The 15,479-nt window shown below is 38.7% G+C and overlaps 1 protein-coding gene across 1 annotated transcript in view; it reads right to left on the bottom strand.

Moving 5' to 3' along the window:
* Positions 1–6,039: 6,039 nt before the first annotated feature.
* stk32a (serine/threonine kinase 32A) overlaps positions 6,040–15,479 on the bottom strand; it is a 31,725-nt gene continuing 22,285 nt past the window's right edge. Inside the window, exons 7-13 of the mRNA XM_088932612.1 lie at positions 14,352–14,441; positions 12,851–12,954; positions 12,270–12,386; positions 11,810–11,935; positions 11,409–11,537; positions 8,185–8,249; positions 6,040–7,238 (exon numbers count right to left, since the gene is read on the bottom strand). Of these exons, the coding sequence (XP_088788738.1) occupies positions 7,124–7,238; positions 8,185–8,249; positions 11,409–11,537; positions 11,810–11,935; positions 12,270–12,386; positions 12,851–12,954; positions 14,352–14,441 (746 nt within the window). The 3' untranslated portion in view covers positions 6,040–7,123. The remainder of the gene's footprint in view (positions 7,239–8,184; positions 8,250–11,408; positions 11,538–11,809; positions 11,936–12,269; positions 12,387–12,850; positions 12,955–14,351; positions 14,442–15,479) is intronic.

Below are 15,479 nucleotides of genomic sequence, written 5' to 3'. Positions count from 1 at the left end.
TCTTGGAGACATGGAACACACATTTTTCCAGCTTAGCATAGAGCCTATTGTCAATCAATCTTGACAAGACCTCCTGTACATGGCGGACATGATCCTGAGGGTCGGCAGAAAAAATCAAAATGTCATCGAGATATACCAGGACAAAGCTACCAATAATGTCCCTAAAAATATCATTCATAAAAGACTGGAAGACAGCCGGAGCATTGACAAGGCCAAAGGGCATGACTTGGTATTCATAGTGCCCATGCGTAGTCATAAAGGCCGTCTTCCATTCATCCCCCTCCCGAATCCTGATAAGATTATAAGCCCCACGTAAATCCAGTTTTGAAAAGATGGTGGCTCCACGTAAGGACTCCAAAGCCGCTGGAATTAGAGGCAGAGGGTAGCGATGTTTAATTGTGATGGAGTTCAACCCTCTGTAGTCAATGCATGGGCGCAACGAACCATCCTTCTTTTCAATAAAAAAGAAACCGGCACAGGCAGGAGAAGAGGAGGGGCGAATAAAACCTGAGTCCAGGGCTTCCTTAATGTAGTCTTGTAAGGCCTGATTCTCCTTCAGGGTTAAAGGGTAAATGCGACCCTTGGGGGGGAGTGATCCTGGCAATAGATCGATGGCACAGTCGTAAGTTCGGTGAGGGGGAAGCAAGAGAGCCTGTTGTTTATCGAATGCCTGTTTCAGGTGAACGTATTGAGGTGGAATGGAAGGTGGAGCATCCACAGGGAGGATAGCGGCGGAGACCTTAACAGGGAGACCACAACAATTGGCATGGCAAGCATGACTCCAGGCAATGATCTCATTCTTGGCCCAGGAGATGTGAGGGTCGTGTTTCCTGAGCCAGGGAAGGCCCAGGATCAGCGGGTAGGCAGGCGAGTCCAGGAGAAGAAATGAAATATCTTCAGTATGAGTGGCCCCAACCCTGAGAGAGAGCGGGATGGTTTGCAGGGAAACCTGAGCAGGGGTGAGTGGAGAACCATCTAAGGCTAGAATGCTGACAGGGGGTGACACAGAGACCACGGGGATATTCCATCGGTGGACGAAGGAAGCGTCTATGAATGATCCTTCTGCATCTGAATCAACAAAAATCGACAGGGGAAGATGAGTATCAGACCAAGACAATTCCGCCGGAAACAGAGTGCCCGAAGAGGCAGGGGAAAAACAGCACTGCTGACCTTAGCTGAAAGCTGCGGTAGAGCACGAGGTGCAGACGGTGGTCTTGACGGACAAGTGGCGAGCCGATGGTTAGGAGAAGCACAGTACAAACATCGTCCCTCTCGGCGGCGCCTTTCCTTTTCTTGAAGGGAAAGAGGAGCATGTGGCAGAGCTGGCAAAGCAGGAAGCGATGCCTCGGGAGGGCCATGTCTGCTTCCAGTGGGTCTGTCTGCTTTCCGGATTCTGATGCGGGTGTCCAATTCCAGGACCTGGGAGATTGCTGCTTCCAGGGAATGAGAGTTGATTGGCATGAACACCAAGTGATCCTTCAACTCCTCTGACAAACCCTTACAGAAAAGGCAAACAAGCGCCTCTGGGTTCCAGGCGGACTCTGTGGCAAGAGACTGAAATTCCTCCACATAATCCTGTAGAGGTCTATCACCCTGTTGAATAGCCGAGAGCCGAAGGTGAACCAAGTCCAGACTGTTCTGCGAAAAACGTGCCTGAAGACGCTCCGCAAAGCCGTTGAAATCCATAGGTTGTGAATCGGCTCTGGTAAAAAAAAAACGGAAGCCCAGTCTAAAGCCTTGCCTGTCAACAGGGAGAACGCAAAACCAATCTGTTCATGTGATGTAGGAAAACGCTCCGGATGCAGATGAAAAGAGAGGTAACACTGAGTAATGAAGCCTCTGCAACCAGAAGGATTACCGTCATATTTTTCAGGAAGAACAAACGGTAAGGTTGAAGGGGGGGTGGGCGGGGCCGCGGCTTGTGCGGAAGAAACTGCAGGAGGAGCTGTTGAAGGTGCCGGGGGCACCGGGGGGGACGAAAGCCAGGCAACGTGATTGGTAAGAAGTTGAACAGACTGCTGTAACTGGGATAGAGCTTGGGAGTGCTGATGGAGGAGGGAGCGAAGAGCTTGCGCATCCGCGGGATCCATACTGTGGCTCGGTATTCTGTAACGAGACTGGGTTGCGATGAAAAAAGGATCCGATGCAGATGCCGGATTCCTGGGGCGGTGAGTAGGCGGACGGAGCTATCCAGGAGCTGGGTCGTTATCTGAAGGCGAAAGGTAGGTCGAGATCCGTAAAAGGCACTGGTGGCGAACAATCCAGAACGAGAGACAGGTACGAGGTCGGAACAAGAGCAACAGGGTCGATACCAGAAAATAGTTACGGGTAGTAAACAATCCACGGGGCGAGACGAGAAGCAAAGTCCGAAGGCAAAACGAAGAGGTCAGAAAATCCGATAAACCAAAGGGAAAGTAACGCTAGGTAGAGCCACAGGTGGAGAACTCAATACCGAGCAGTGTATTGCGGGTAAGGGCGGCTTAAATAATGCAGCCTGCCGCACGGTAAGACGTCTGAAGAGAATTAACACGTGCGGCGGCGTTTGTAATAATCCCCCAGCTGCTGGGACTGATTAGACCTCTTCGGAGTTGGTCTGGGCCGGTTAGTGGTCATGACAGTAATCCATTAAATCACTGAACTGTAAAGCTATTGTAGAGTGTAAAAAAGCTCATAACTTGCTGATGTTCTACCAGCAGGACACTGTTTGCTGTGTGATAGGAAACTCACGGTCAGAAAATAGGAGGAGATCCAGATAATCATCCAAGGTTTTGGCAGGCTCTGATTTGATGAAGGATCAAATACCTGACCTTCTCATTAGATCCTTTGCAGATGTGATGCTTTCGCCCAACCAGCCTTGTCACAGAACGACTTGTTAATGAAGTGATTGTGCGAATGACCTCCAGTACAACAGAGAGGAAGTTCAGGGGTGGGAGCAAAAACCACATTAAGTATTGAATGTCTGGCCTATTAAATACAGGCTCATTTCCCACTAACTAAGGATGTGAATTCAATGTGTTAATTTATGGACTGCTTGCAATGGTGGTATGGTGGTGCAGTGGTTAGTATTGCTGCCTCACAGCACTGGGGGGTATAGGTTCAATTCCTATTGAATGTTCTCCCCATGTTCACATGGGTTTCCTCTGGATATTCTGGCTTCCTCCCACAATCCAAAAGTAAACTGGTAAGTTAACTGTCTTCTGGGAGAATTGGCCCTAAGTATGAGTATAAGTGTCTACCAAGCGACGGACTGGTGTCCCTGCCTTATGCCTGTTGCTTGCCAGGATGGGCTACAGTTCACTACAACCCTGAATTTTAAGAAGTGATTAGACAATGCAGAGATGGATGGACTTTTTGCCATTGGCTACTGATATTTAGAATACCTAAAGCTGTATTATAATAAAAGACCGGAGGAGTTGCAAGAGAAGCAGTTGCTTGTAGCTAATTGATTCGAAGATTTCATTTAGCTGTTCCTTGAGTTCCAATGTCCATTTGCTGTGCTAGTTGTTTTGTTTTCACTGTTCATTATACGTGTAATATTTTATGACACAGTAATGTCTGTAATCAAATCTGCTTAATCGTTTAACACATTTACTGCTGTATCTAATCAAGTAGAGTTTTGGCAGGACTGAAGTGTAAATCAATTGCAATTGCAATCAATTTACCGCCTTTAAAGGGTTTTTAAGCAGCTTTATTTTAAATGCCAGTACTGCAATATCTTACCGTCAGCCAACCAATCTATTGAAGCAGTATCCCCTGACCTTCTAAGGAACACCTCATTCTCTCATTGATCAGGCTTTGGAAAGGCTACTGAAAACTATCAAGTGTACCTGGGATTAACCTTTCAACAGTAAAGAAAATAGCTTTGCAAACATCATCCATTGTCAGAAAGTCACTTTTTCATATTTTTAAGGATCTCAGCAATCCAGAGCCTATTCCAGAAGCACGGGGCAAAAGACAGGGCAACACCCTAGGTGGAACACTAGTCCATCATTGAGCACACGACAAGTGCAGTTTGGAGACTACAGTTAACCTAAACTGATTCTCTTTGGAAGGTGAAAAGAAGCCAATGAAAGGCCACATTGCTGGGGGGAGAAAAAGCAAACTTTGCCAGAAGATACTTCAGTTCAGAATCAATCCCAGGGTCCAAGAGTGTGGAGGTAAGTAGCACTAACCACCAAAACCTGTCATGCCGTCCCCAGTATGAACAATGTCCCCCAAAAGAAAGAATGAATAAGTGAATATACACCAAAGCTAAGTGAGTGCATATGATATGCAGTACATATAAAAAAAACTAATGATTTTTAGGTATTATATTTATAACATCCCATGTGTGATTGGCTTGCACTTGCCCTGCGATGGACTGGTGCCCCATCCAGGCTGTAACCTGCCTTGTGCTCATTGCTTGCCGGGTAGGCTCCGGCTTCCTGCGACACCGTATGGTATAAAGCTGTTTGGCAAAAACACATATTTATAACACTAAGCTTTTGTTTCAATGTTTCATATTATAATTGCCTTTTTTTGAATATCTTGTGCCTGTTACGGATAGCAGAAAGGGCATGCCATGGAATGGCCAGGAGAGCAGTAGAGACCCTATGCATAGCGGTAAAAGGGGGAAGCACGGAGGTTAGCCCAGGCTCAGGGGGTCAGATGATGTCGGTATAGAAACCTATGCCCTCAGGCCACGGACGTGGGGTGACCTGGTGCTAGGTGGGTCTCAGGACATCTGTACCCTCAATGTTGAGCCAGGAGCAGAGCAGACACAGGAAGTAAGTAGGCTACACAACAAGACACACCAGAAAGACATGAATAATCACAGGAAACTAGGAACAGGACAGAAGTCTCTAGGTTTACAGGGCCTGACAGTGCCTACATCAATTTACCCAGAATACTGAATTCAATATAAAAAAACTGGTCCCAAAAATGTTTTTTAGTTTTTACTCTTATTTGTGCACTAATCAAGGGGTTAGTGCAACTTACCTGAAGTTAACGTACTCTCCCCAGCATTTACCTTTAACAAAGAAATAGTGCCAAATACTGTGTGCTAATCTACCTTTTTAGTAAGTGAAACAAAAACTAACCCTGTTTCCTGTTTTCAAAATGACTTGTTCTGACTGCATCATTGATTTCTATGATAGATTAAAATGCTAAGTTTAGAAAGGCCATTTGTTTACTGAGACATTCAATCTTATTATTTTTTTAAACCCCACCTTATTTTCACCAATTGTAGTCTACTTACTTGAAGTTATTGTGAAATAAAGGTTGAGATTTCCACGTGACTTCATTGTAAAGGTCCTCATGAGACAAAGGATGTTAATTTTATGTGCATATTTAGTCTCTAAAATTAGACTGTTAATCCATTGTAAAATTTTGCTTTTTGCAGTAAATACTGACATAACTGATGGCTTGACAGTTTAACTGGAGTTCTAAATTGAAAGTAAATGCCTTGAAAGAAAAAGAAGATAAAGAAAACACTAGAATTTGAAATTCAGAATCACATTTTTGTATTATGTTAAAACTCGTGGGGTCAGAATGGACCATAAAGAAGAGATTGATACAGTTTATATTTGAAGTAATCTGACAGTAACCTGAAGTTTTTTCACTCACAGAAGAGTTTCAGAACATATGGTTTATTGATATTTGATGCTTTATTCACTGTACAGTATATTTCCCATTTCATATAGAGAAGGTTTTCTTTGTCTTAGGTAGTGTAATATGAACATGAAATTGAAAAAAAAGGCCAGGTACTAACAAATAATATCTAATTTGTTAAAACCTTAAAGATGTTATTGATTATTTTTTTTGTACTGTGATAGATAGGATTATATGATAAAAGCCTTAATTTATCACTTCATTTGTTAAGATAAATAAATCTTATTCCTCTGCTTGGGTCTAGTACATAATGAAATTGATTTGTCTTCAGTTTCCTGGCAAGCCTGCAGCAGTCATTGAGACATGGTTTCTCTTTTAAACCACAAGGTGGTAGTGTTATAGTTTCATTGAATGTAAAGGTTTGAAAAGAACTTTAAAAACAGCAATGTAGTACTATGCCTCTTTATTTACCTGATACCGATGCCGGTTTTTACACTAAGTGAAAACACAACAGGTATATTCTTTTTTTCTCATAAAGGTGCAGATTAAAAGTACAAATAGCTATTTACAAACTCTATAAAGCCAACAGTCATCATACAGTACAAGTGCATTTGTCCTTGATCTTTCAAATCAGCGCCATTCTGTTCAGCCTTTCCTTAATAAAGATACATAATTTATCACGTGAAACAGACATATAGTAAGTGAATAATAGATACAAATATTCAAAGCTGTTATTGCTCTTCTACTGTAAACACAGAAATCATTTACATCCTATGAAGTATGTTTATGAGAGACACAAAACTCAACAGGTGCTTGTGGTTTAGCAATGTCTGAGCTTTACACAGAGCTAAAACTGAACTCAGCTGAATAGGGACCTGTAACTAGTGCAGAAGTATTTTATTTAAAAAAAGGTATATCATTCCTGAGCTGAATAATCAGGTTCCATCCATTTGTAATGTAGTATTGCAATTCAGTAACAAGAATTATACAATTACTGTATTACTGGTGCTGCTGTTCTTCACCAAATTCACTGCTCTATTTATTCATGTGATAGAATGAGAAAGTGACCCTTAACAAACCTGAACAGCTCTAGGTATGTTGGATATCAGGGCTATCTCAGAACATAAGCAGTTTTGTGTTGGAATCTTAATTTTTAAGGGGCCAAGAACTGTCCAGAGGTTGCTGTAGAAATGTCACTCACTTGAAACTAACCTGTACATTAAAGTCTTGCCCTGGCAAATGAGGCCTCTGTTCAGCCATTTTACTTTTACTTGTAACTTCTGATTTATTTTGAAGCAGCTCATTTCCACGCAAAGTGGGCAAAGTCTGTGTGAAGGAGGACGATGCGCCTTTTCCTGGGGTTTACTTATTTACACTTAAGAATCTGTGTGGATCTGTCAAATATAATTAGTACTGTAGCAGTGGCTCGGTAAGTCCTTCTACAATGCTGTGTGCTTATGCAGTCTGCACAGCACATAGAAACAGCTACAGTATTTGAGGAGCTGTAGCTGGACAGGGGGTGATAAAAAAAAGGCTACACTGAGATACAAGCAACTGGTACATTATTATTTTGGCCATCTTCTGTTTCTTCATATTTTTCTTTCTCTTTGGTGACATTTATCTCTGTTTCTTCCTTGTCCTTCCTTAACCTTAGGAGAAAAAAAAAATTAATTACACATACAATATGACATAAGATGTGCATGTACAATATTTTTAGAAACAGTTTTTTAGAATTCCTCAGCAAACATTTTATTACCCAGTCTAAAAGGACATAATCTTACAACTTCTGTTTTAATTGTGTGGTGGTGAAATCGTATCTTAAACTGAAAGAGTCTGTAAATAGCTTGGCTCAACCTCATTACGCTGAGTTAACAATTCCTTGTTCCTCACACTGCCCATTGAGAACAGAGGATGCTGGGTAACAGCAGGTCAGCCAAGCTTCCAGAAAATAAATGAAGCAGGAGAAAGGGCACTTGGCATCTTACTCAGTTCATTAGAGGAACACATCAGTGGCTGCTATTACATATTCAGGATGCACTGAGAGACATAAATCTTGTCAGAAAGAAAGATTTGTCATTCATGAATTTCCTGCATGCTTGTTCATTTTTTACTTTTGTCTGTTGTTTGTCATTTTATGCATCCCTTGTACAGTATGTCTCTGATGTTTGTTTTTATTCTAAATCTTATTTATAATCCCAGCTGCTACTCTGCAAGCCCAAAGCTGATACAGACTCTCAGACTGGAACAGAAGTTTTGTAATGCAAGAAGCATAAGGTACATCAAAGGCAAGCTTTCTTCACCACTTCTCCCAGAGAAAAGTTTTCCTTTTTGATCTCTGCTTTGACAAAACTTTATACAAAAGGTGTCAAGAGTGAACTGAGAGGTCACGGTGTTTGTTAGTGGCTTTGTGTCACCTGGAGGAACTGAAAAAAGAGGGTCAACAGTTTCTCTCAGTAAGATTTTGGAAAGTGCAACCCTCATTATGAAGATAACACGTTTTTGGTTGCTTGTAAGTAAAACATTATACTCATTGATATTACTTATTATTTTTACTAAGGGCACAATTGATTTTAAATGAGCAAATGTGAAGCTTACTTTTCTCTGTTGAAGACAATGAAATCCCGTCGAACACACTCCAGACGGTGCTGTAGCTGTCCATTCTGCAGTTTGAAAAAAAAAGAGACATGATAGTGGAACTTAATATTGGAAGTTAATATTTCATTTTACATTAATAAAATCTCTACATCCACACCCAGATAATGTCCCGTCCAAATGGTGAAAAGATACAGTACAAATTAATAGCTTCAGGCAGCTGTAGCACCTAGCAGCACAGAGAGAAAAGACAAGACATCAAACAAAACCTTAGAGGCAAATGTTAGGGTTACAGATGAAACTTAATCAATTTCCTGATATAAAAGCTCAAGGTAGAATGCAGATTGAAAAACCAAATTTTTGATTGCTCGCATAACAGCAGGTTATCACAGGGCATTTCTGCATCCCTGTTGTTTTTTCCCTCTGTATCATTTTAAGGAAGCCCAACAAAACTTTGTTTCTTATACTCATGGTGGCACTTCAAATCTCTCCAGATCTATTGTAGACACAAGCTCCAAAATTAGGTCTGCTCCTATCTGGCAGTTTCCATCAATGCCTTTCACACTGTTAATGTGACACATTTACTGCCAGCAGTGCAGATATCTCCGGGGGTATCTCAGTATTGGTAAAAAATCTTAGATACAGACAAAAAAAGATAAATATTGTTGTCTTGAGGGGTTGAATGAACAGACTCTAGTTATCTGCTCTGTGTAAGGTACAATCTTGGAACTCTAGAAAAATCAGGCTTTCAGTCCTTAGGCTGATTAGTTACAGTATAGACACACAAGTTATATATCTGCATAGGGCAGGCTCCTTATAGTGTTTAAAACAAAAATATATTTGGTTTTACCATTTTATATTGACTAAAACAATTCTGAGCAGACACCTTAACGTTCATCTCTGCTGAAGGTAGATTTCAGATTTTCCAGCAAAAAAGACTGCAGTTGTTGTAAACACAATAAGAATTCATCAGGGCTGATGAACATTATGCATTTTCTATTGCTTCTGCTCGTGTTTTTAAAATTAAAGTCTAAGCAAATCAATTTCCTGCAAGGCGCCTTCAATTGTTTTTGAGCCTTTACATAACAAAAGCCTTTGTTTCATTATTCAGCAAATGGAAATGACAGGTTTGTTGCCTTGCATTCCTGAGAGGACTTTAAATGAGTGTACTTTAAAACAAATCCCAAATTACCTCTAATACCAAATTAAATCACTCGTGTTAATCTGTATATTCTGTATGGTTTTATTTAATTTACAAAATTGTCATCTTAGTAAATTAAATAAAATCAAATTGTCACAAGTATTCTTAGTGTACATGTGGCATATAGTTGATCACTACATCCTCAGTACAGTACAGTGATAAGCAGCCACTTGTGTTTTAAAGTAGAGCTCAATATATTTAAAGTTTTTTATCAGAAATGCTCTCTAATTACGAAAAGAAGAAAGTTAAAGTTTGTTGCTTAGACCATTCAAGCAGATTGAGCAAATAGAAAAAGGAAACAAATTGCACAATACATTGTTAATTCTCAAAGATATTAGTGGGCAGTTGTTCATATAAATGTGATTCTTTGAGTCGTTAACCATATCAGTTAATTGCAAGAAGATTGACACAATGTTCTCCATAAATTCATACTGTTGAATGCATGATTAGTAATGAACATCATGAAGAAATACAGGATCTTATTGTTTTTGATCCATCTAACCTCTTAATTACTTAACCAGATCAAGCATTGCCTTAACTGGTCTAATTTGTCAAGATTTCTACTTAGTCACTAAACACTTTCCTTTTTACAGCTATAGCTCTGTGGTTCTCCAGATCTAGCTGCATCAAGCTACAGCATTAGACAATAATGAGATTATAGAATCTCAGTGAATTGTGTAAATTATTTTTTAGTTGCAGAGGTTTGAAATGCACAGCAAGTGTTATGAAATGCTTTTCTGTTCACATTACCATTCAGTGTGTGCAATTCTTCAATATTTTACTAAGTTTCTATTAGCAAATTGTACCAATTCAAAAAAACATTGATGGATAGTGCTCAGTATGGTGTGCACAGTTTTATTTACTGATACTCATTAAAGCACAGTACTTATTTAATTTAAATAAAATAATAAAATGAATGTGGTATTGACAACTGCATACACATTTTAAAGGCACTATTTTATGATACAGGAAAGGTACTTGTATGCAAAATATAACCACTAGGGGACACTATAGTGTACACCATGAAAAGCCTTGTAATTCCTTGTTATCATGGTCTTAATGGCTAAGAGAGTCATACTGAGTTATTGTATGCACATTGTTTAGATACAATACTTAAAACTAGCAGAAATTTTAAACCTGTTCATTTTAGTTTTGCATAGATTCTGTCAAACAATGTTCCAGATGTGAAAAAATTGAATATACAATTTTGATCATTTTGGGAACAGTTTGTAGTATAATTACTCCACTACTCCCTAAAGTGATTTTTAAAGTAAGCTACAAAACAGAGAACTAAACACCAAATCCATCAACAATATAAATGCATGCTACCTATACTATTTAAGTTTCTGTTTGTGGAAGATCATGTACGTACTACAAAGCTGCATTCTGAGTTAGGTATATGATACCTGTAGGTTCAAGAACATACAAACTTCACCCTTTTCTGCACTTCTGTAAGAGCATCATAAATTGCATGAGTAATAAGTCTATCCACAAAGGACTGGGGCTACTGAAACAGCATGAAGGTTGGAAAGAAACAGCACAGCAAATATCTTGTAAAGTTTCTCCTTATCAATACATGTCAGTTGAACAGACACAAGCAAGCAGGAGGCATTTGACAAATGACCAGAACTGAAAACTACTTTAATTAAACCACTGATGCCAGCTTCTCTGACCCTCTCCATTAATACAAGAATTAATAAAATAATGTGTTTAATGCTGATCATCTTCTCTTAGTATGATATTAAATTAGCCTTTGCTGCTTTGCTGGCACAAAAAAATCTACCGGACAAGAGTAATTTATGATTATTGGATGAAAAAGAGTAGAATGATTCGACAATTTCTCAAAGTCCTGAATGTAGATATATAATATGATCTTCTTTCATTCTGAACTACATTTAGGTCTAATGGGAAATCAGTGAAGACAACAGCTTATGTTTGAAGTCCTTTATGCTTTTAAGTATCTCTGACTTCAGTTTATTACAAATAGGTTTTCACAGCCACTGTAATATCTGTGATTTAGTCTAACCTGAGGGGAGTTATCCTTATTGTTTTCTTTCAGTTTTCTAGCTAGTCTTTTCTTTTTCTTGTGGAGAGGTTTGGACTCCAGAATCATTTCCTCCAGTTCAAATGTCGGGTCACAATTCAGTCTCCTTTTCTGTGGTGAAAAAAAAGAACAAGTTTAAAAACACACAGAACTCCTAGAATTGCACAGCTGTAATGAACTGTAATTATTGTCCATAGTTGTAAATCAGTGTTATTTATAATTTAATAATAAATAATTATGAAAGCCCACCCTGATACATACTTTGTAAATAGTGACTGATCTCAACAGTGTTTATCAAAGAAATCCTAGAGATTCCAGCTAATTTAGCTAATTTAGCTGGAGACATGGGTTAAAAAATAAACATAATAATAAGTTAAACTTGCATTGGGAATGAACCCCGGAGGTAGCTGTTTCTGCAGAACTGCATCCCAATTCACATCCAACAGGTAAGGCACATCCTGCAGCTTGGACAAACATGAAATTCGATCCTCTGGCTCGATGCAAAGCAACTGAAGAAGACAATATGGCAAATGGTCAGACCTTAGAAACTGCAAATGTGCTGTAAAATGCAAGGGGCTACAACACTCCATTTAATAAAAAGTAGAATGTCTTACTTAAGAAAACTAACAGCCAAGTTCATGGCAATGCTACTCTTGGGGGGGCAAAGAACAAACTTTTTTCTCTATTGAATGGCATCTTCGCATCACTGATGATATAGAATACCTACTGTACTTCATTTCACTTGTTTGATGAAGTGATGTCGACAGGCTACTTTCTATTTTCTACTTTACAGCTGCTGACAATACCTTACACCTAACTGTAATTCTAATTCAGTTGCCTTACCTTTCTCAAGAGGGATTTGATCTCTGCCGACCACGATGAGGGGTAGTTGATATTGGTGGTGTAAAAAGCCTGTAGAATCTCATTTGTAGGTGTGCTGGATCGCATTACATAGGGTCTCTAGTAAAGAAATTTAGATATATAGGCCGCAGTAAGAAATCTCCAGCTCAAGAAAGAAAAACAAGTCATGAAAATAATTTTTGATATGATGCTTTGCAAGCATCAAACAGACTTTTCTGACAAGGTAGGAACATTTGTTATAGTAGGCTCTGTTGCTTGAATAATTCTGTCACATCTCACTATCTGTGTGGCCCACAGAGTCCTGACATTGAGTGACATACTGTACAATGCTGTATCTGCTGATGTTGTGACACTCCTCCAATTCACAGACAGGTACAGTAAAAGGCATGAGGCATCTTAGGAGCCAACAGTAGATCTGATGTTCCCAATGAATGCTCTCAGCCTTTATGCTGATTTATTTTACCATGTTTTATCATTTGGAGTTATTAAATATATTTTTCGCATGGCAGATACAGTATTTCACCGAGAGAAAATTATACCCAAAAGTGCACAGGTGTCTGTACCTGTCCTCTTAAGAGCTCATAGGCAGTGATTCCTAAGGACCACCAATCTACGTTGAAGGAATAACTTGGGTGAGTCCCTTCAAAAGGCTGGAACAGCTCAGGAGCTGAAAAAAGAGCACAGAGAATAGTGTTAAGTAATCTTAGTGATTATCTTTGCAGGCATTTTTAATGTGTTCAGTGGCAAGGACTATTGTTACTGATGTTTTTATTGTGGTAAAAGCAGAGTAGTGGAGCAGAGCATAGTGGCATCATAAACAGTCAAGAACACATTAAAGAGTCATCAAGAAGTAGTCTATCTAGTTGGTAGAGCATAGTGAAATGTAGGATTATGCAGAGTACAAGGAAGTATAATGGAACATGACATACATTGTTTTAAACTATGCTGCTTGTCAAATTATGAGGAGGCTGCAAAAATATATACAGTACATGTACCATATTGTCTCTATCTCACAGATATACTATCAGTACACACATATATCTATGAATGGTTTTGGAATGAGATCTGATATACTGCTTTTATGAGGCTTTAATAGTGGTAAAACCAAATCTACCACACTAAAGAAACAAAATATTAATTTAAAATGGAATAATATGCAATAAATAAAATAATATAAAATGAAGTGTAAAATTTAAATCTCATCTAAGAGTAAGTGATTATCAATTGTTGTGAAATGAAGTAATTACCAAGACATTTTTCTTCTGGTTACTTATCTCATTAACCATAAGTACAGAAAAGATTTCTTATTTAATTAATTTATTTAGATTTTGTACTAATACCCTATTGAAGCCTCAGTTCAGTGATCCGATGCTAACAAAAACTTAACCTCAGCCACTTGCATCATTAAAGATTTTGTTCTGTCAGTCCCAGTAAAAACACGTATCAGTCATTTTATTTACTTTTATCCTACCAGACACATCTCCTTCAGGGGGGATCTACACAATATTTAGACCCAACAATAATCCGATTAAATTGTATTTGATTACTAGGAACTGCAAGGAGACTGACCAAATGCATTATCTGGAGAATAATAAGCTACAGTAGAAGCTTAGTTCAATAAAATTACAGAAAATGAATTAAATTGGAAGAAATCAGTATCTGAAGGAGAACTGAGACAAGTATCATTTACTCACATACCAGGGAGGCAGAATTTAGGTTTAACACTAGAGATTTTAGAATTTCTGAATGTGTTTCCTATGCAGAAAAATACCAAAGATATTAGGGAAAATAAAACATTTACCTCACCTTTATATGACATACTGTATCTAAATAAAATTCAAGTTCAGTATTTTAGCTTTCTGTTTATTACACTCATTAATAAAATGAATACATAGATTTGTTTTCCTCTCCTCATTATAAGGAACAAATGGTTTTGCTAATCTAGTTTATTTAGGTGATGATGATATTTTGTTTCATTTCAGATACAGTATATAAGAGTGATTTAGAAATGCAGTACCCCATAAAGGAAAAGCTGTTTCATGTAGCATATGAGACAGTATTTACCCATATAGGGCTTTGTCCCAGCAATAGAAGAAGCCCGCATATCATCCTTCACAATTGCAGCAATATTGAAATCAGTCAGGTGTGCATGGCCTGGAAGATACAACAGGGGAAAATATCAAGGTATTTATCATTGTGAGGATGGTATTTTACATGACACCTGTCACGTACAATCACAAAATAAACTCAGAACGATGTGTGACTACCTGCCAGATACAGAAATATCTGGGAATTCCACTTCAATCATTGAGAGTCGTTGACTTTAAAATATGAATATCAAGTATAGGTGAAGTTCCAATGCATTTCTTAATCTGATGGTAAATGATTTCAAAGAACACACTAGAATTTCTGGATAAATATCATAAACGAATCAATACACTTTAGACAGGGAGACTGGCTGTCCTCAGAGGTACAAGCCAGAATTACATGAGAGAGCCCTCTGATATAGGTATCATAAACAGTATGTATTGTCACTGCAAAGAGCAAAACTGGAGTGTGTAAATGTCAATGATGTGTCTGAACACCTGCATAGCCAGCGTTTGGTGAAACTGAAGCTGCTTCTCACCAGTGTCACCCTGCTCTGCCATTGTTGTAAGTTGTTGAAATAAGAAAAACCAGGCAGGGATTATTACTGACACAGATACGTACTGTATGGCTGGTCCTCCCTACAGTAATTTTTTGTTGCGGAGCCAAAACTCGTTAAACTGAGTGTCCCTGATCAATTCGCAATGATAGCCACACTCTGAATGTAAAACAGCACGGCAAATAATGAAAAGCATTCATGCACACAGAAGCACTGCAGTGAGAGACACAAAAGATAAAGTTTTGTGGGAGAGCTGGAGAAGATTATGATAAAAAAACTTTCTCTGGAAATGTGCATGTGATTGTATTCATCCCTGGTTTAACACAAGAGGGTTATGGCATGTGGAAACCTTGGGCATTTGTTCTTTTTCCATTAAATGCTCTTTTCATTTTTTCCTGCTTCACTTTCTTACCTTAGAATTGAGCACATCTAAAATTGACTACGCTGCGTTTTCTGCTAGTTGCAAGTAATCAAATATAGTATACGAAAAAAGTAAATAACGGAATGTATATCCGGCATTCATTTAAAACAAATCAGAGAAAAATGTT

The sequence above is a fragment of the Atractosteus spatula genome, chromosome 14 (genome assembly GCF_055471065.1).
Source record: "Atractosteus spatula isolate fAtrSpa1 chromosome 14, fAtrSpa1.hap1, whole genome shotgun sequence".
Taxonomy (NCBI): Eukaryota; Metazoa; Chordata; class Actinopteri; order Semionotiformes; family Lepisosteidae; genus Atractosteus; species Atractosteus spatula.
The sequence above is the reverse complement of the archived record's forward strand: the minus strand, read 5'-3'. Positions and strand labels throughout refer to the sequence as shown.